Source organism: Lepisma saccharinum, chromosome 18, assembly GCF_977018435.1.
Source record: "Lepisma saccharinum chromosome 18, izLepSacc3.1, whole genome shotgun sequence".
Taxonomy (NCBI): domain Eukaryota; kingdom Metazoa; phylum Arthropoda; class Insecta; order Zygentoma; family Lepismatidae; genus Lepisma; species Lepisma saccharinum.
In genome coordinates, this window is record NC_139246.1 from 33,014,136 (window position 1) to 33,036,872 (window position 22,737).

Below are 22,737 nucleotides of genomic sequence, written 5' to 3' on the forward strand. Positions count from 1 at the left end.
TTAGTACAGTTATTGCATCATAGCCTTTAGGGAATCAATAATAGAATAATATTGCTAATAGAACCATATCATTAAACTGACTCACCTGCTTTAAATAAGCAGTATACCGACACTAAACATAATATTTTAAGAAATTATATTATTAATTAATATCGAGAATATTGTTTATCTCTTGTAATGCATCTACAGTATAATTCTTCACAATCGTCTCATGAAAATGCCAGACACACATTTTTGTGACGCAAGATTGCGAGCGAAGCGAGGAAGAAAATTTTTATATACATTTCTTTGCAGGCTTCCAAGAATATTAATTTAATGGGACGTCAATACTTTCATAGGATCCCTCGATTTTTACTTTTTTCCAGCTTCTCTTTTCACACGTTCGGCGCCGAAACGTGCGAATACCATATCGCTAAATATAGTTCCCAAATATAATGTTCGAACCCTAAAGTAATCCCTTGATAATCTAAGATTTTACACTTTATTAAGAGCTCTATATCTCCTAGCATCAAATTTAATATTCAATCCTTCAACCTAGATATTACTCCCTCCAAAAGAAAAAAAATCTCCAAACCGCATTTTCCGCTACAATCTCAGACGTAATATTAATACACAAGATTTGGATCCCCCCCAAATTTAATGGTCACCCTCCTAACTAAAATTCCCACGATAATCTAAGATTTAACAATGATATTAAATATTCGGATATTGCCACCCTCCCCCCAAACGTTTAATTCTCAATCCCCCACCAGAATCCACGTGTCGATTTAAGACCCAATGTGTGAGAGTCGGATATCCCCACTTCCTTAATAATATTTTTACCCGTTGCAATTTCCTTGGCAGTCTAGAATTTGCTGTTTATGTAACGGCAATGGATAGTTAATAACGTAATTGAACTTGTGTCAAATGCTGTACTGTTTCACACCAGATTTCCATCACAGAAAATTGTCCCCCCCCCCAAAAAAAATAAGTTCCTTGGACATAACGTGAGTTTACAAACCCACTTGTGGGCATCATCCCTACCTTTAAATACTTCATTTTCTGCATATAATGGATTAAATATGGTGTACTTAAGGTGAAAACGTCTTTACATTTATTTTATAAATATAAATTTTAAATTTTATATTAGATAAAATTAAAAATCCCCCCCCAAAAATTTCGATGGCGCAATCTGCGCCACAATCCCCCCCTGTGGGCACCCCTGGCCAAATTGAATCTCTTAGCCAGTTACTTCAGGCAAAAATTGGTCAATTATTGCAGAAAATAACGTGAAGCTGGAAATTAGTGGAGAGTTACTTTAGACTTCCTTAATGACATAATGTTGTGTCCCCGTCGACCCAAAATGAAAGCAAACTGCATTCGCTATCTGATGCATTGAAACTTGGAACCAACAGCAATGGAAAGCAAAATCTTATGACAACGTAACCGTTTTATACGTACAACCCTCCCAAATTATGGCTAATTGCACTACAAGTCGGGTTTCAAATAGACGCATTTTGAGTTACACGTTTCTATCTAGTCCATAGTTTACTTAACATTTTACCTTTCATTCAACAAATTAATTTTCCTTGGAAACTTTTTCCAATTACAGCACCCTCCCAAAAAAATTTAAATTGGTACAATATACACTCAAACCGTACGTTCAAGTTGTACTTGAAATAATATGACCACCCCAAGTTGCTGCTTTTATAAGCATCCATACTATCTAATAGCTAAACACAAAAAGTTTATTTTGTTTAGAAAGAACATAATTGAACTCACTGTAACTATTGTACTCCGTTGTATTTCTAATTATTTCACTTGACCTGTGCTCTTGGAAATCTCAATTCGATGAAAATTGTTTAAAATGTGTGTGAAACTGTGGAATAAGATTAAGTTTAGTTTTAAAAAAAATCATGCTACAGGCTAATTCCTTACTTTTCTAAGGAAGTAGTCGGTTTGAAGATACGATAATAATCTGCTTCAGAAGAGTATACTACTGACCTTTCCTCTGGAATTTTTCATGTAGTTTTTTTCAAGAACCAAATACTTTCACAGCTCTCACAATATGAATTGCTGAAATTTTACAATCTATAAAATTATATAAATTATAACTTTTAACATTCCATCACAATAAGCAGAATTTTGCCCCACTTTATGCACACATAAATGCAATAAATTTCATATAATTTTATCACGTAAAATATTTGCAGATATTTCGATTTCAAATGAAACTGTAAAGCCAGTCCTGATATTCCTATTTTAGCAGAAAACGAATCTAGAAGAAGTTTTGACAAACTTCTTAGTAAATACCAAAACGAGAAGAAGCACAAACAAGGATGAGAAGGACCTCTTCACACAGGAGACGATGCCACTAAAATGCCATTCTCACTTCCACGTAGTATATAGCTTTATACGATTACATCACCACGGGCGCCTAAACCGGGAGAGCTAGGTGGGTCCGGGCCCCTCCAGTTCTCGTTTGACCCCCTCTTATAGTGGGCCAATATATAAATTTCAACATATTACATAACTTTTACACACAGAAACTTCGCATACAACAGGTGTTGGAAATTACGCAGAATTCTGCTCTGAAATGGGCAGAATCAATAATATCACTCGGTTTGAGTACCATCCTTGTGCTCGTGCGTTTACTGTTTCAGTATTTCCTTTTTCAAACCGATAATGAATTAAGGGCAACGCATGGTATATTATGAATGAACATGTGCGAGGATCGGGGGAGCGAGCGGGGTCAGTTGCCTTCCTACTTTTCAGCACTTTTACCCCTGCACTATGCTAATCCTTGACTACAAATAGAAATATACTGATATACTGTCTTTGCCCCCCGGCACCTGGCCAACTCGGTTTCGGAACCCAATCACCGCCACTGTTTGCGAGAGTAGAGGAAGAAGCATGGGATTACTGTAGGCTTCATTTCAAAATAGGCACCTTTGTTTTCTTTCGGAAAAGTCAAGTAGAAGTTGAAAATATTCTGTTTTCAATATGCGACTGTTTTATACAGTGCGTTCAATTTAAAACTCCCCTCCTCCCTCGCCCCTTCCTTCTTTGCACCCCCTCACTCGCCGCTATAAGTATAAGCCCTGCGTCAGGTCAACCTTGCAGCAGGTTTTAGCATATGTAGATCCAAACGTGCGCGCAAGAATATAGTTCCACTGAGACGGGTTCTATTCCGACACAACTGCATACTTGCAAGAAAACAGTTATTTAATTTGTAATATACAGACAAAATAATACATTGATTAGCAGGTATGGACTTAATTGGTTGCAATCACTGTGCAGACGAACTTAGAACCGCAGATTCGCCAACTCGAATCTGTAATGCGTTGAAGAGACATTGAAACTTTAGAGCGAGTCGAGCAGAACTGAATGCGTTGCAGAGCGCGTGAAATCGCTGATACCAGTGTTGCACCTCACACTATTTTAACCCTATGTTTATTGTAGAGCGGCGAGAATGGCTGAATCTCCTGTTCAGCGCGCGGTTTTACCCGAATGTTATTTTGGGCTTCATCCGAAAGGAAATGTTCTTCAAAGTCAAGCAAGTTGTTTTAAATGCATAATCCTCCTTGCGGCAACAAGATCAAAGTAAAACAGGGCGTGAGGTGATTTGCCGTCAATGTGCACACGAATTGTATCACGGGTGTTGAATGATTTGCGGTTTGAGTTTAGCAAGAGGAAACGATTGTTTGTTGTTTGACGACAAAAGAATCTCCGCGGTATTAAAATATATCGCAGTGAGAAGAAACATGTTTATTATTTGGACGAGACGTCCTTCAACTCGGTGAGTGGGGGAAGGGGGAATAAACCATGGAAGGATACCACCATGCAAAACCACCACCAGGGCTGAAGAAACCGACGATGAGGGGAAGGGGGAGGCTTATTGTTTCACCCACTTGCGGCAATGAAAGCTTTGTTGAAGGCGCATATTTACTGTTCCGCGCAAAGAAAGGGAAGGGTGATTATCAGCAACAAATAGACAGACCAAGATTTGAATCCTGGTTTAGTGAAGTGATTCATAAATTGAAACCAGAGTAATAGCGACAGACAATGCACCTGATTGTATATATCACCAATAACAAATCATGCTTTTTTGGTGGTACAACTTGAAGTGCGTGTGTCTTACAGTAACGGATGTATTGCGAACGAAGCAACCAAGTTTTTCATAAATCTATTTCTTTCTAAACCAAAAACAATAATTTGTCATTAAATTCAAGAGGGGCCTATCGTTGTTTACTTTTATCTTTGTTTATTTTTATTTTTGCGTGCTCGAAATATACACACATGCTCTCATGTTTAGAAGTTGTTTCGCTCTTATATTAATGACACATTTATTAAATAATATATGCGCAGAAAGTACTTTTAAAATGTTATGTTTCAGGAGACAAAGAGAAGCAAAAATACAATCCACTTGACATGCATGCGGGTTTTGATGTGTTGTGCGGTTGGCAATACTGTAGATTTTCTCAGTGTCTCCGATGTAAGCAGCTCGGCGGTTGAGGAAAGACTGGCACGGAAGATTCTGAGCTCAGTTCTCGCGCGGATTGATACATAAAACCTGCTGCAAGGTTAACCTGACGCTTGGCTTACGTACATACAAGACTGATACAACAACGATCGATTAGAGGCAAATGGCAAACAATTAAAAATGTACCTCGGGCCGGCTTTTAAAAAATTAACGCACGTTATAATCACGATTTGTATATAATTTTTACATGTACCTGTAAACATGTGTGTGCTACTTCATACTGCATTGATGTGCCTGAAAGTTGCAGTGTTACATGTCTATACCAATACCAATGCTTAACCAACGTTCAAAACAATGCGTGTATGTGTGGCATCCCCATTTAGTAGAGCCAAATCCTTATTTCTGATTACAAAAATGTTGATATTTGTTTTATAAAGATTGGATTTGTGTAGAGAAAAATTAATTAAGTTACTTCTAAATGACAAATTTATATTTAAAAATCATGTAGCAATTTAAACTAAGAGCCTACTGTTATTTTGATATCAACCTACAATATACGTACCCGTTCTTTGCATTAAGACATTGAAAAAACAAAGCTAATATTTATCGTCGTTAAAACCGTAAATATGCAACACGGTTATGTTTTTATTGGCTGAAGGTGGAAAGTAGTGAGGCGGGGGGCGACAGGGTGGGTAGTTGGGGTACCAGAAATCGACCTCGGCTGGATGAAAATTTTATCATGGACCTTCCTTTTTTATGTAAATATGTGTGAAGATATTAAATGCCTAATAAGGATTTTAGGAATAAGTATTTTAAATCGAATATGATAATCAAATTCTCAGTCAAAAGTTACATGTAAAGTATTAACTTAACCCTCAGCGCGCCAGCCCTATGAGGGTCTTGGCTTACCTACCGACTGCTGGTCTCCCTCCCACACTGTTCCTTCACCACCTGTTGCAGCTTGGAGATCTTAGACCAGTGTTGGGGTGAGGGTGGTCAGCCCGACGAACCCCCAGCCGTTATTGTAGGTCTTCTTGAACGGGTTACCGCTCACTCATTCGGAGCTTCCCAATTTCCTCATGATGGTGGGTTGCCACCGGCCCTATACGTAGGCCGAATAAACTCCGACCAGAGCCGGATTCGAACCTACGCCGTCGCGCAGCGAACGAGTAAGACGGGTGAACACCTTAACCCGCTCGGCTACGGAGGAGGACACATGTAAAGTATTATGTTGTACAATTACATAATCACAGTAGTACAGTGAATTCTTTGTTCAACTAATACAGTTGGATGTACCCTGAAATATATGTTTTGTTGTCAAAGATAGTTATAGCAATTACAATTTTTCAAAGGTTAACTCAAGTGTAAAACCCAACTAAAAAAAAACTTTTGTCCCCCCCCCCCCTCCTGCAAACAGAAAGAAATCAGAACTTATGCTTTACTTACCTTTGCCCCCCAAATTTCTGAAGAAATCGGCGCCTATCATCTCCCCTTCGCCTATAAAAATTTTGAGTTGAATTCAATATGGTGGACGTCCGCTTGGAACACACCAATCTGGTTCCCCCGGGGCCTAACCTGTTTCTATCATGACCATTTGTACCCAGCTGAACTCCTTTACATTTTATAGGAGTTAAGAGACTTTTCAGTTATCCTATAAATCAATCAAGTACTTTCGGAGCATTGTAAAGTGCAGTTTCATTTTAAATAACTATTTTGTTAAATGTTTTATCAGTCCTTTAAGATTTCTTTGTTCCTATAACCTATGACTATTTTTTTAAAGAGAAAACAAAATACTATAGCTCTCCACAAGCGCTCAAACAGCAACAAAAAAAAATATAAGACGACCTAATATAAGTCAAAAGGTCGGCACAGGTTTTTTTAGTATTCGCTGGAAAAGTGGTTGCGGAACACCCTGTAAGTTCGAGAAAATACCGAATACATGGCATGTAGGAAAGTGAGCAAAGAACATGCCCGTGGAAACGGGTTGCTAAGGATATGATAAAAGGAAAGGGCATTTTCACTCAAAAGGGACAAGTGAGTGATTTTTTAAAATTTTCTCCGCCTCTTGGAACAATTACATGGGGGGTTGTAACCTAATACATTAGATGTGGTATGGTACACTTTCGCCATAAATTGATTAACGATATTTTTATGTAAGAATTATATCCATGGTGATTAAAAACTGAACAGAACTGGAATAATATATTTTACATACCCACCGAGTGTTAGTTCGCAACTCTCATGTTACAAACTTTGACTTTTCATTCCATTAAATTCCAAATGATTGAATTTCAATAGGTTGAAGTTTGTATACCCAAAGTGTTTCTGTGTTGTTCTGTCGCAATTGCTTTGTTCGGAACACCTTTTCATCTAAGGAGTGCGGAGAACATGAGTTAAAAAAAAAACATGGCTTCGTGATGAAGGAAAGAAATACCGACAGTCAATAATAGCTCAAGTTTATAAACAAGTGTTCACGCAATGAGGAACAATGTGCTGCGTTTAGCAGTTGAAATGGGAACAATAGTTGAGCATATTGTCATCACCATTTTCATTGTCTTTGTTTTGCGCAATGAGAGCTTCAGGACGCCAATCAAGCTGCTCATACCCTATGCAACAGTAAAACCCTATTCCATGAAAACACGTTGGATGGGACAGAAAAATTGATAAATACAGTCATGTTGTCGACCAACGCTTGTGCGTCCCTTTGTACAAATATACATGCAGCTGCAGAAGCAGTTGCGTAGAAGTGTTTTTGTTCGGTGGGGTTACTTCGTTTGCAAAAAATGCGTATTTACATACAAACTAATATCTTTCAACATGGTCTGTCAAAACTTTTCATGTTTAATACACTTCAAATTTACTGATTAGTGTAGAAGGACCTATGCTAACGCATATCTTCATCTTATGATAGACTATGTCCCATTGCACATTTTTTTAAAATATGTATTAGACTGTACTCCTTGAAAGAACTTTTGATCCATCACACTAAGTTGTTAACTGCGGGAGTTAATTAACATAAAATTTACAAGGCTAGAAATGAACCGGAACAGCACAATTTCAAGTCAGTCAAACAAAATCTAACCCTTGATTACACGTAAAATAACAATATGGAATTATATATTTATCTTAAACAAATCGATGTTTTAAATTAGTATTATTAAGACAAAGTAATTAAAAATGTTTTCCCTTTTGTACGATATTAACTGACTACCATTTACGATTTTCTTCTGTTTAAATTTAAAAAAACAAATAAAACACAAAAATTTCAAAAGCCTTGTGTCCAATGTATTTTGCATTATTTCATGCGTGTGTAAATATTTTAAAAATAACTCATTAATTTTAATACAGCACTCCATTTTACATGTCGCTAATCTCCTAGCTGTAGTCAGGGCCGGACTGGCTCACCAGAACACCTGGCAAAATCCCGGGTAGCCCTCTCAGTGCCTTTCTGAAAACACATTCGGTGCCTTTTTCATCCCAACTGCCTGTCGGCAGCCTGTTGAGGAAATTGCCACCGCCCTCTTGACAGTCCTAGGCCGACCCTGGCAGTAGAAACCATAGACAAAAAGAACCACGCATGTAATCGAAAGTAAAGCGTTCCATTTCGTTAAAATTTACATTTAGAGTCCAACAAATCATTGCATTTGTGGTTGAGTCCACGTTCTTAGAAATTCGCGGTTAAATTTCTAGAAAAGTCAAGGACATATTTAGATAGAGGGACAAGAGAGCCCGCTTGTTAATACAAAAATTAAATAATCAAAATATTGTTTACTGACGTATAATATACAGTTGAATTATTTCCGCAGAACTTACATATAAGGATTACATTGTTATGATCAGGGTTTGTATTGGCAGTGCTTGTGGAACTTTATACGTATCACTGCTGATTATAATACGCATAAAAATAATTAGCAGGTGTTTTCTTTTCTTAAGCTGCACCCAACAACCTTTTCGGTAGTCAAACATTAATTCCATTGATAGGACGACTGGTTTTACTGATCCTAACTAGAACTCAGATAGATACTGTTTTTACCTATTCATGTAATAATAATGAGAGGCCTCCTCGATGGCGTACTGTAATCATAGGCTCACAGATTCGATACCCAGCGTAAGCACATAGTGGTTCGGATCCAACTTTAAACTGTATGTCCAGTCCCCATTAGCCTATCTGTGCATCAAGTGAACTAAAAGCAACAACTAAAATAATAATAATGATTATTATTATTTTATTTTAATAATAGTTTCATTAATAGACATAATATTATTTTCAGTTAATTATAAATAGTTTCCGTAAGTAGAGGGCCAGGGGTGCGGTTGCATTCGCTTTTTGCCCGTTTTTGACTCTGTACTACATAATCATAATGCTAAGTCAAGGCTACCAAGAGAAAGTAAACTGTCCTTGCCGCCCCCCCTTTAGTGTTGTCACCGAATCGCCACTACTGTTTATAACGTTATTATTATTATTATAATTATTATTATTATTACTATTATTATTATTAATCAGTTGGTTTGGATCTCTCCAGAAATGAAGTTCTAGATACGTGCCCGCAGAGAGTGCAAAACTTTTTCCTCTTGAAAATCGAAATGTGGGTCCAATTTGGAACCCACTTATTTATAGTAGTGGACAATAATTCAGAAGGGTTACAAACATTTTCTTGTGGAACAAAAACCTTCCAAACCATGTGATAGTCAAACACAGTATAAGATATGCGATGAAGTCTTTTAACTGGTTTAAACCTTCAGAGTAAATAAAATAAATTGTACTTACGTGCAATTCATTCTTCAGGTCCTTCAGTACATTCCGTCTGTCGCAACACACTTGAGTATAAATCCACTTCAAATCCACGTCAACATTCAAAGTTTTGTTGAAATCATCAGCAATATTTTGCCAGCACTCATGTTGCGGAGAAGGAACAACAAGTTTATCATTCTCCAGAAAGTTACTCGCATGTTTTAAAACAGCCGAAAGAAATTCTACCTTCTGTTGCACGTAGTCACCTCCGAATTTCAACCAATTTGTTGCCTCCTTTCCCATATTCGTCACCACAAAATAACCTCAATATCGACAACAGGAGTTCACTCACTCTATATACTACGCATGATAAAACTTCATTCGGATTACTATACAAACAGGTACAAAAAGTGAGTTTCGATATGGCAAACTACAATATATCATTATAATTAAATGACTCTGAGAGTTAAAAATTGAACACCATTTGCATATCAATCTATACAAAAAAGTAGATTTTTTTTCTTTTTTATAAGAACCTAAACTTTTACGTGCTAACTTCAATATCTAAAAAATATATTCTTATTACAGGACACGTAACAATTGAAAAATATCAAATAAAGCAACACTGCCATCTGTTATTCATAACTGATATGAAATTTTATTAACCTGATCACGGTAAATAATATGGTATAAAAAAAGCGCAATCATTAGTGGACATGCATCCCACCCAAGAACCTTACACAGAAATCAATTCTAGTGGTGGCAAGGGTGGGGGAAAAAAGAGAGAGAATGCCATGGCGAACCGTGAAATTATTGTCTCGAAAACCGCCTTAACCCCAATCAAATTATTTTGTTAGCCCATTCTTTTCATTCAACATACGTACAATCCAGCCGGTTGGTTAGGTTGCGTAGCACATTACTTTCGGGGGCCAAATTGAGCCACGTCCCCAATTTTTGAAACACAACATCTCGTAAACGTTGATAGCTAAATCAGAAATAATTGTTGGCCCGTTGCATATATTCAATGGAGAGTCCAGAACATTAGCTAGTTTTGTTAGCCCATTCATTTTGGGGCCCTGGCGTAAAGTTGGGCACCATTTTTAGAAAACGAATACTTCTAAAACCGTATTAGCCCAATCAAAAATTTTTGTTAGCCCATTCCTTGTGTTCAACATAGAATCTAGCCCATTGATTAGTTTTGCTAGCCCATTCATTTGGGGGCCCAACTTGACGCCTTGCGCAAAAATTTTTGAAACCGTGTAGCTCGTAAACTGCGTTAGCCAATCAAAAATAATTGTTGTGCCAATGCGTCCACTCCATAGAGATTCCAGCCCAATAATAGGTTTTGTTAGCCCATTCGTTTTGTTGCGCTGGGCTGAAGTTGGCCGCCATTTTTTGAAACCGTATATCTAGGAAACCGTGTTAGCCCAATCAAAATTTCTTGTTAGCCCATTCCTTGTATTCAACAGAGAATCTAGCCCATTGGTTAGTTTTGCTAGCCCATTCATTTGGGGGGCCAACTTGACGCCTTGCGCCCAATTTTTGAAACCGTGTAGCTCGTAAACGGTGTTAGCCCAATCAAAATTAATTGTTGTGCCAATGCGTCCACTCCATAGAGATTCCAGCCAAATAATAGGTTTTGTTAGCCCATTCGTTTTGTTGCGCTGGGCTGAAGTTGGCCGCCATTTTTTGAAACCGCATATCTCGGAAACCGTGTTAGCCCAATCAAAATTTCTTGTTAGCCCATTCTTTGTATTCAACAGAGAATCTAGCCCAATGATTAGTTTTGCTAGCCCATTCATTTGGGGGGCTGGCGTCAAGTTGGCCCCCCATTTTTTGAATCCGAATATCTCGTAAACGGAGTTAGCCCAATCAGAAATAATTGTTAGCCCATTTAGCCCATTAAGTGTAGATTCTGGCCCAATATTGTTTTCATCTAGCCCATTCACTTGGGGGGCCAACTTGACATACGCCAGTCAATCTCTGTTATGAAAAATGAACGTCAGTTTTCAAGTTGTTTGGGAGTGAAGTGCTGAGACGTTAAGAGACTAACATCAGCGATTGAGTGAGAGTTAACTTGGAAACTCATTGGTCTTCTCTTCGAGAACGAGAGGTAACATGCTTTTCTCTCAAGCCAACCTTACCTTTGCAGTCTTTAGGTGACTTTAACCCAAAATATGAGAGTTTCCATTCTTTAAAAGGTTGTGGTTAAGTTTATTTAGATACCTCCGCAGATAGAAGAAGCAGCCAAGCGAGAGCTTGCGAGCTACCGCTAACCCCCAATGGTAAGATTTACATTCATCTAAGGGCTCCAGGTTCGATACCAGAACCTTTTAAGGTTCGCAACCTACCGTTCTTCGGTGGGTGTTTTACGACATTATGAGCATATTTTTTACATTTCTATTTTTTTTCTAGGATAATAGTGATTTCAAGAAATTGTAAAGTGTCAATTGTAATGTGCATATGTTCTCGATTCTTGCATCCAGCTTTTAGTATGCAGTTTTCCTTCTCTTTCCCTCAAACTTTAACTGTGATCTCATATACACGAAGCCTGAATTTTCCGCTTCTTTCTTCAAGCGAACCACGTCTCTGATCCTGGGATTTTGTCGTCCAAGTAGGTTGTTTAGACGATTATGCCATCCTTCAACAGCATTCGTAGTTCGGTGCCGTCTCTTGTAGCCCGTCCAAACTTCGACAGGAATTTCTTAATTTATTAGTTCTATAAACGGTTTTTATTATTTCTGTTATTTTTGCAATTCCGGTAAGTGACAGGCGGAAATGTAAATTACTAACTCACCCAGTGGCGTGGCGTGGGATTTTTAAAAGTGTTACCGGTTATCAGTAGGGCATTTAGGGGAGGAGCCGTAAGACTTGGGCGCCTCCCCACCTCATGCCCCCCCCCCAATGTCAAAGTAGTTCATATAATATTAATCTGGCACGTCTGCAATTCAATACTAGATTTTGGTAAAGTTATTAATCAGGAAAGAAAATGTTGACATAAGGACTGAAGTGAAATCGTAAACATTGGTTGTTGACACAATAATACGTAATTTGATACTTACAGAAACATCGAAGGCTACTTATATACTTATAGAGCAGATCAATCCGACGACTCTTCTTTGAAAATAGTTATATGATGCTGTGGTCCCAGGTTCGAATCCTTGCTTGGGCATGGACGTTTGTGATGTCTATTCATCAATTTCATCATATCATCACTCATCCCCAGCTTCGCAAATTAACCAAAAGTGACACAAGCGAAGCAAAATCAATCAAATCAAATCAAAAAAGTTCTACGATGCTGTCTTAAAGTGAAGTTTTTCATTTGAATTTGAATTTTTGGGTTTGTCATGGTCATGGTTCATGTTATCCACACCTGAATTCCACACTTTTTTTCACCCGAAAATAGAGTACATGGCCAACAAAAGAGTTTCGACAACTGCGCACATCCACATAACCACGGATAGTCGTTACACCACGAAACATTGAAATGTCGGTCATATCCAGCAGACGACTTGGTTTTTAAATCGTTCAAAATAGGCTTTGGCCTCCTTTTCGCCACAATTTTGCTTTTTTCTCCACGAACCAAAAGATTGCTTCAAAATATCTTCGATCGCACGATTACACACACTGTCCAGATAGGATGAACCCGCCACCTCGGAACTCGGAACTCGGAGCAAGCTCGATTAATTAATTGACAACATAAAGACGAAAGACACCACTCACAAAACTCGCACTGCACAGTCCCTCCCAAAAACCGTTGTTTACTTTTGTAACACGTGAAGCTCCCTCCTTGCCCTATCCCCTCTCAGCATTGGCGCTTCCCCAATATTTCCTTCGGAACCTGCAAGAAGTCCAGTTCTACTACTGTTGCCATCTTAGTTCTTTTGAAACCAGATTTGCCCAAATCGCGAAACTTTTCGTTTCAAATAAGACGTATGTAGAGTAGATGTATTCTTCATCTGTTTCCTAACTACTCCCACTCCCATGTTTCGCTAAATCCACTGAAATCAAATTTCTGACACCACTACTCTTTCGTATATTTTACGTCCCTTGCTACCTTTAAGGCTTTCGCTTTATAGGATAATCATGACGATGAGGATGCATGGTGAATTATTGAAATAAAATTATTATTTCTTTGCGTATGTAATTATTAATTTTTATAATTGTGTAAGTAAAATAATAACAACAGACATTGAAATAACCATTTTGTGCTGAGGATTCGAACCTGCGTCACCTGATACTTCAGAGCGTGCTAAGATAAAAATCGGGAAATTATGCCTGTATGTAATGTTTTCACCCAAAAACAGTTCTACCACCTCAAAAACATTGCTTCAGTCCGAAATTATCGCATTCCTGCGACAACGTATGTCAATCTCAATCGGCCCTTTCAACAATTGTCACAAATTCCTGTAACCGAAATAATATTATATGTGTGAAATATAGAATTTTAGGTTGACATTTTTAGGACAGCGGACCCCTTGACCATACCCATCCCTCTCCTCTCCTTCTGGCCCATGATGTCGAAGAAGGGCAAAGAGGACTTTCGTAATCGCTAATATTTAGAGTAAATACAAAATATCACTTGGTAGTTTGCTTTTCCCCCAGTGTGATTTGATTTTTTTTAAATTTTGATTTGGCGATTTAAGTCCACTCATGCACAGTAATGTTAGTAGGGACAGTTTAAAGTGAGATCCGAACCACTTTTGCCTCCACCGGGTATCGAACCCGGGATCCCTTGGTTACAAGGCGGCGACGCTACCACTGCGCCATCGTTCCCCAGTGTGACTGGACACCTTCAGAGTAAGATAGACCCGATTAGGCGACTTAGTTCTTTTCTGTCAATTGAATATGGCAACACTGGTATGTTTCCGGTAAGGATCACCGGCAACTGCGCCGGCTAAACACGCATGCCAAAAACCCGCCTCCTCCTCCCGCGGTCAGTCTTTGCCGCAACGCGAAGTCTTCCTTGCATGGGCTCAGGGCCCTTTCCTCATGTTGCCTGTGGAGGGTACCGGATCAGTCCTCCTCTTCGCTTTTGCCGGTGTCAGAAAAAATGTCAGTCTGCAATGTTTACTTTTCGACAATATTACCAGTTTATGGACGTAATAATATTTTAAGACAGGTTCTTCGATTCTTTATATTTTAAAGTTACCTGCGGTAACAGCGGCTACATGCACGCCACGCCTCTGAACTCACCTGATGTAAACTCTTCCCTACTTCGAAGCGCGCTTCATCCGGGGCTCCACATGAATGTCCAGTGACACTTAACACTACACTTCCCCTACTTTTCATTGTCTGCTGACACTTCTTGGATTCCTCCCAGAGACATTGCCAAGTGGTAAGGCCGTTTGCTGTACTCCTGTACGTACGCTTAGCCTTCATAGTTCGTCCACGAAGCTGAGAGCAAATTCCCCAACATTTTATTTGAGCGAAATTTTCACTGACCGCATTTTTCATACAATCGAATGGGCACTCACAAACATCCATGCCCCGGCCGGGATTCGATCCCGGGACCCCTGGCGTCGTAGCGCGATGTGCTAACCACTTCGCCAAGTTGGGCGGCAATTCTATTCTATTCTTCATAACACTTCGTCAAGAGGGCAAGGGGGGGTGTCCCCACAACATGACTCAATTCTGTACCCCCAAACACCTCCATGAAATACAGGGTGTCCGGGCTAGAGGTGTACAAAAATATATGCTTATAAAGAAAGAACTATACATTTTATGTTGTTGCGTAAATGCTCAATCGATAGAAAATCTCCCCGAGATGTGATCTAGGCGTACGCTGCTAGACTTGTCAGAGCGCGTCACATTGAACATTTGTGCTCATGCGCGATCAATACGACTCAGTGCTGACCTTAAAATGGTGGCGATCACATCTCGGGGAGATTTTCTCTCAATTGAGCATTTACGCAACAACATAAAATGTATAGTTCTTTCTTTATAAGCATATATTTTTGTATACCTCTAGCCCGGACACCCTGTATTTTTAAATTAATAATGTTTTAGAGCCACCATTAATCAATTACAGTGCTGCACATACACATCAGTTCGGTGGCCGAAGTCTTTAAGGCGAAGAGGGATAATTACGCACCAGTTGTACATTTACTTCAATATCGTCGGATTGGACACTGCTATTTAAATAAGGGATTAGTATGCAAGAGAGTATAAATTTCTTTCCATGTTGCAAGTGGAAACTGTTTTTCAAGTTGATTACTTACCTAGACACGATGTTTTAAAAATATGGTTAATAAGTATTTACAGAATCTCATGTATTACTTCAAGTTACGGCTAATCAAATGAGAGTTTCGACATTTCCTACTACTATGACATAGTTCAACGTGTCCCTTTTCCGTCCATGTACTTTTCTACGTCATTGGATGTTTGATATTCACAAGAGAACGAATAAAATAATGGTCCCATAAACCTAATGCATTTCTCCTTGCCTCCTACGGCCATCCTGGCAGTGTTGCCAAACCTGATGTGCATAAAAGAGCTAAATTTCACCATTAATAGAGCTAAAGATGACTTTCAAGGAGCTAGATTAACGAAGGCTGCATATAGTGCCTCCTAGGGTAATTTTAGGTGTCAGAAGGGTGGGACGCTGATATTGCAGTTAGCTTTAAAGTGATGGCAATATATTCTTAATTTTCATCGTCTAGATTTTGCGGCATCGCCCATCTCAATAATCCACTGATGCTCATATGAAATCGAAATTAAAGGATTCCCGGATAACAATATTGTCATCTTCACCTCAGCCACGGCGCTACATAAAGATAGCTGGGGAGGTAAGAGGGGGTGGGTGACGCAGCCAATATAACAATATAACGCCACGTGCAAAACGTATATTCATGGCAAAATTTGCCTTGTGGGCCGGAGCCAGTGGTTGTATCATAGTGGGGCGGGTGACAGCCAAACGAGTGCACGAAAGAGCCAGATCTGGCTCCAAAAGAGCTAAGTTGTCAACAGTGATCGGTAGCTGCCGCAGAGAGGAGGACCTAGGGGAAATTGCCCCTCTCCCCCATAAGTGTTCAACTTTAGATCGCGGCACCTAAATGACTGGGTTCGAGACCTACTACCCCTTGATCAATTTCATCTTATCATCACTCGTACTCATCGCCGCGTTTGCCCGAAGTGGCAGAAATACAACGCCTTTCCAGGAGTCTGCGGAGAAAGTAAGTCCTCTGCGAAAGTAGTGATTAGAGATGGCTCGACCAATGAACGCACGACAAGGAGATTGCATGGAGAGTGCAACGCAACTGCAACTACCAGCCGTATGCAGCAGCGCACAGTGCTTCGCTCCGCCCTCTCGCTTTCTCTCCTTCTCTACCGTTATACGTGGTGTTGCTCCGCAGACTACTGGGACGTAGTATAGACAGAAAAGAGAGAAACATCAAGGAAAAAGGTAATTGTAAAGTTCCCAGTGCACATAGCACCGTGTCATGAAGGCATATACAGGGGATGTGGTGGTAGTGCGCAACATATTCTAGACCTCGGCCAATTTGGTGGTGATGTGAGCAGCACTCAGCACCACACTCAGGCAGCCTTTAACACCCCCACGGGTTGTCCACAGGTGCCCATTGATTTGAGTCCAAGAGGCGCTTTACTTTATGGAGGGACAAAGCCGGAAAAATTCCTACTTTAAATTTCCCAGCTTAAGAATGGAAACTTGGTCTCCAGGATTGTAGTAGACCGTCCTACCGTCTAGATCTTAGCGTCTCAGAGAAAAAAAGAGGATATAAAAATATATAGAGAGGGAAATAAATAACAGTGAACATTATAAAAAAAAAAGTGAATCAATTTCATCACATCACCACTCATCCCCATCTTCGCAAATTAGCCAAAAGTGGAACAAAAAGCTAAGTAAAATAAAAGCAAATCAATATATCAATAGAAAAGAGAGAAAAAGACAGGAACAGAAAAGGAGCAAAAAGAGAAAAATAAAGAAAAAGCCAGAAAAGAGAGAGAGAGAGAGAGAGAAATAGGAAAAGATAAGAAGCAAAAGACAATAGACGCAAAGAGAAACGGGGGTTGTGAACATTTTAATTTCTTGTTCCCTGCCCCCATCCTGCTTCTTAAAGCTAAACTTGACGATGAGCATGAATTGTGTAAAGTTTATTTCAAGTTTATGTTGAAATCGATCAACCTGAATCTTCCCTCAAGAGGTAGCCAAACACACGGCTTTGCAGCAACAGCTGTGACCTTTGCTCTGCTAACCTAGTTTCGCGACAACTGTGAGTGTGAATTAGGTCAAGGCGTTTGCTGATAAGACGGAAAGTTGATGTCACAATTCTGCCACTGCTTACTGTAAGCGTTATTTGCCACACGGTCACTCGACGCTTGTTAGTTTATATGCTGGCACTGGGGGAAAAATGTGCAATGCTATTTTGAGGGACAGATGTCACTACTTATAATGTGGCAGTTCTTATCGCACTAAAATTTATTTTATTTAAAAATAAAATTGTAGAAAGTACACGATTCTGGGGAAAATAAAGTAAGAAATATAAACAAAGGCAATCTTTGAGATCTACTTTCATTAAGTGCTATATATTGTAAATTAACACTAATCCTTATGATAATTTACGATACTTACTTCTTCTTATTATACAATTGGTAATGTTTGTTTTTGATTTTTCGGTCTTAATATTACGATCTTTTTTCTTGGTTTAAACACATTAGACTATCGTTGTTCACTACGGATGAACGAATACAAACTCGAAAGGGGAAGCAGGTAGGAACATTCCCAACACTACGTTGTACAGCAGCGGACCAATACAAAATTTTCACTTGGGCAAGGTGATTTTTTGTCGCCATACCTATTCCCATCTTTCTACTCTGCTTCTCGTGCTTTCCACTTTCCTCCAATAAAAACATGACCGTATTTAAGGTTTTAATGACGAAACAGCCTTATGGTGGTGTTAACAGTGTTGTTGTTAAAGAACACGTTAATTGAAGGTATGTGTTTTTTTCATAATACCTACATTAACTGATATCACACAACACAAGAGTTGCATGCAGCTGCAAAAGATGCCTTCGCACACGTGACCCTGTATTAATCTCAGCAAAACATCTGCCAGAACATATGTTTTGTGAGCACTCTGTACGTATGAGTCTAGTGGACTCCAAAGATTTAGTGTTTGTCGATAGAGAGGTTTGATTATGTTAATTCCTTCATCTATTTTGTCGAATCATTCATCTTCATTGTCGCAACAAAAGCAAAACAAGTGGAAAATTAGCAATAACTTAATTATTCAAACAAAAGAAAGCTAAATATATTTGACTTTTTTAAGAGCCAGCTCGATATAAATTGCTAGGTTTAAGTCCCAGTCCCTTCATCGCCTTCATCTAATCATCGCTCGTCGTGAACGTTGCGATTAGCTAAAAGTGGAATAAAATCGACGTTTAATAAGAATACTAGAAAGAATACAATTTTTAAGCATGAACGTGACTTGCATTTGTTTTAATGTCTTTAACAATTTTCAAAAAAATTAACTTCGTATCGAACGATTGAAATGCATATGCAAAATTCATTTTAACAAAAATAAATCCTTTAGTAATCAACAAACATTTTTATTTAATAGATTAATCTGCAGGATTGAAATACTTGTTGTTAACATGGGCCTTCCCAAAGGCGCAGTGGTAGCGTCGTCGCCTTGTAATGAAGGGGTCTCGGGTTCGATACTCGGTGGAGGCACATAGTGGTTTGGATCCCACTTTAAACTGTAGGTCCAGTACCGATTAGCCTTACTGTGCATAAAGTGAACTTAAAACGCCTAATCAATCAATCAATTGTTGTTAACATGGCAATTTTTTGCTGAGATTGAAATACTTTATTTTTTTAAATCCATTTTATGCACAAAGAGGCTATCGCGACAGTGGACCTACAGTTTAAAGTGTGATCCGAACCACTGTGTGCCTCCACGTTACCACAACGCCATCGAGGAGCTCCCCACCCCACTTTGTTTTATTAAAAATGTAAGTAAATAATATAGATTCTACACTAAACTGTTCCCATTTTATATCGAATCTGGTAAATTTTAGTGAAATTCTCAAATAGATAAACCCACATTCTCCTTTACTTCATGAATGTTCTCTTTCAGATGACCAACATCTCATTTCCTTTCTTCGTAACTCTAAATACAGTTTGGAAAAGACGAAAGAAAAGCTGGACCTGTACTACACGATGAGGACAATTGTACCTGAATTTTATTCCGACAGAGACCCAATGTCACCTGTACTACAAGAGCTTCTGAGTATAGGGTGAGATATATTCTCTGTCTTGCATACTTCTCACATTGTTAACCAGTCATTAAAAATGATATTGAATTGAATTGAATTGAATTGACTTTATTGCTGGGCGAGGTTCAACTGTTGCTGGTCTACCACCTAACTCCAAAAATTACAGATTAAAATAAAAATAAAATAAAAATCAAGATTACAAAGAAATTGAACAAGAAAGTACAATAAAATACAACACGAATAAAATCATATACATTGGAAAAATATTAGCAGTGAATTAGATAATAAAGTAACTGAAGTCGAGAAAGTTGATAGTAAGAAACAAAAATATTGCAACTCACAGTATATATCATTATTCATATATTGATTTACCCTGCTTCGGATCGTTGTTCAGTGATTCACGGAGCACATCGTGAAAACGTCTCAAATTTTGATTTTTGGATAGATTTGGTAGTGCATTCCAGGCTTTGGGTGCTGCGTAACTGTAAGAGGCCTGATAAGCTGAAGTTCTGCAACGAGGTAAGCTGAAACTGGCAGCGTTTCTGGTTGAATGCGAATGAATTTTGCTTCTGAAGTTTAATTTCGAAAGGAGGTAGTTTGGACTTTTGCAATTACTTATGTTGTGCAGTGTACAAAACAAGTGCAGTTTTATTTATTTATTTATTTATTTATTGAAATTTCCAGTACAGCAGAAGCCATTTTAAACCGGAGAGAAACAACATTAAAACAGTACACTAGTGTTAAAATGAACACACGAAACAAGATAAAATAAAATAATATACACAAAATATAAATATAAACATAAACAAGTTAAGACAGTTCCAAGGTAAACAGATGTGTTTCACAAAAGCATTACTTATATACAATGTTTTCTATGTTTGTGATAAAAGATGGATATGAACTGAATATATCGGTTTGCTTTGAGATGACATTGAACTGATTTGACAGCCTATGAAATAGTGAACGTTGAATGAGTGAGAGTCTTGGAGTTGGAGTGTGGAAAGTTTCCTTGCTCCGTGTTTTGTGTCTAGGCACTCTGAGGGAGAGTTCGTGAAGTGGGATGCTGCATCTTAGGTTTCCATAAATGATCTTATGTAGTAATTTCATATCTACAACGTATCTACGTGATTCTGAAGTATTTATGTTTAAGTTTAATAATAAACATAAGTAAATTTGGAGAGATTGTGCACTAGTAGAAAATTTCACCAAACCTAGAGGAACGTAATTCATTTGCCTTCAGTGCTTAAAGTGAAGCGGGATGCAAGGAGATCGTATCCCCCAGCTAGCAAATTCTTCGCAAAGCGTCACCTCAGATGTCTCATTTTTCAATGTTAAACGATACAAGCAGCCCCCTCACTTCAGCTAACACTTCCCACTTCAGTTACTGGGTTACATTAGGTAGCATAATTAATTAACTACAGGGTGAGTCTAAAGTCAGGTTACATGGGATTTATAGTATATCTTCAATGTGTGCACCTTGAACATCGCGACGTTTCCAGTTCTCCAGAACATTTGCAGAACGTCCGGCATAATCATGGCTGTACAATGCGTTCCTTCAGATGCTGGATGTTGTGAATCTTAACTCAGTACACCAGCGCCTTTAATTGACCCCAAAGGACAAAATCCATTGATGGCAGGTCTGGAGACCGCGGTGGCCACTCAGGAAAATCATATACACAATTTTGTCTTTCGTCAGCATCTTCCTTCACTCACAGTCAGAAACTTCCCATGTAACCTGACTTTTGACTCACCCTGTATATTCAAATTGTACCTAATAAGAAAATGCAATTTTCTTTGCAAATAGTTTTCTTTCACTTGCAGCTGGCACAAAACACAAATATTAATACTATACTGATAAAGCAAAACTGAAGCCAAGCTTAAATGTGTACTTTACGTATTGTCTGTATTTAATGATATCATATTTCATTCTGGTGATAAATTTTTAGAGGTAGATGGCAACAATGTTTAAAAATGTACAGATAGATAATTTCCCTGTTTTTCTTTTGTTGTTATTATAAGTGGCTTTTCTGAATCTACGTTATTCGCGACGGTGAGGATAAAGGGATAAACTAAACACAGTAAACGTTCATGAACTTTGAATACCGGCCCTTGTGGCGCCTGTACTAACCATTCGAAGAGAGAGAGAGAAGGTACATATAAGTGATAAAGTGATGTCGACCTCCGTGGCGAAGTGGCACCAGGGGTTCTGGGTTCGTGTCCCGGGTAAGACATGGGTATTTGTGTTCGTCCAGTTGATAAGAAACAAAAGAAAATGTAAGAATTGAAAAGTGTAAAAGTGAGAAACAGAGTGAATGGTGGGGGATACCTCCGTGTAGGGGGTATTTCCTTTTTACAAAAAAAAAAAAGTGGTTAGCAGAGCGCGCTACAACGCCAGGGGTTCTGGGTTCGAGTCCCGGGTAAGGCATGGGTATTTGTGTTCGTCCAGTTGATAAGAAACAAAGAAAATGTAAGAATTGAAAAGTGTAAAAGTGAGAAAAAGAGTGAATGGTGGGGGATACCTCCGTGTAGGGGGTATTTCCTTTTTCAAAAAAAAAAAAAAAAGTGATTAGCAAGAAATGCTAGAAAACCAAGTATTCTAGCGTCAATTGTTTGTTTTATCAAAGCTAATTAGAGAAGAAACCAGTGTCCATGTGAACGTAGTATAAATTTCTTCCACTAGATGGGGCAAAAGTTCACGTAACATTTCCTGCCAACTACCGCACGGAGATCAAACTATTTGAATATTGTGAACTGCACACATAGAGAAAATACATTTCTTCAATTATAATTTTACTTATTTGGCTCAACTGCGTGAAGTGCATCAAGATGAGTGTAAATTAATTTAATTGTCACAGTTATATAACAAGTCACAAGGTATAAAATGGAATAACATAACATCAGTGCAAGTAATATATTACTAAAATTGTGAAGCAAAATTGCGCATAACGTTAGAGAAGTCGAGAAAGCTAATTGGCGCGGTGAAGCAGTGCATGCTGCTGGAAAGGCTGGAAGCTTCAGTCGCCCTTCCCCCTCCACGTAATCCCGTTCCCTTGCAGGTGTTTACTGGTCGAAGCTTGTCGAATCTGTACTTTCGCAGAGCCTTGCTTACGTTCAGGTGTAGAGTGAAGGTGGAGGAATAATCATTTTAACTAACAATTGTAAAATTAACAATGTAAGAAATATAAAGCTATAACAATGTTCTAGATTCAAAATTGCATGAACTGTGTGCGTTTGACAGGGTATATTAGTTCAGAAGTTGAAAACTAGGGTCCCGAATTGAAACCATAATATACCAGCCCCCGTG

The 22,737-nt window shown here is 38.6% G+C and overlaps 1 protein-coding gene across 1 annotated transcript in view; it reads left to right on the forward strand.

The window, feature by feature from the left end:
• The window catches only part of LOC146002204 (uncharacterized), a 129,780-nt gene that overhangs the window by 48,648 nt on the left and 58,395 nt on the right, over positions 1-22,737 (forward strand). The window contains exon 3 of the mRNA XM_083139922.1: positions 19,295-19,454. Within this exon, the coding sequence (XP_082996048.1) occupies positions 19,295-19,454 (160 nt within the window). The remainder of the gene's footprint in view (positions 1-19,294; positions 19,455-22,737) is intronic.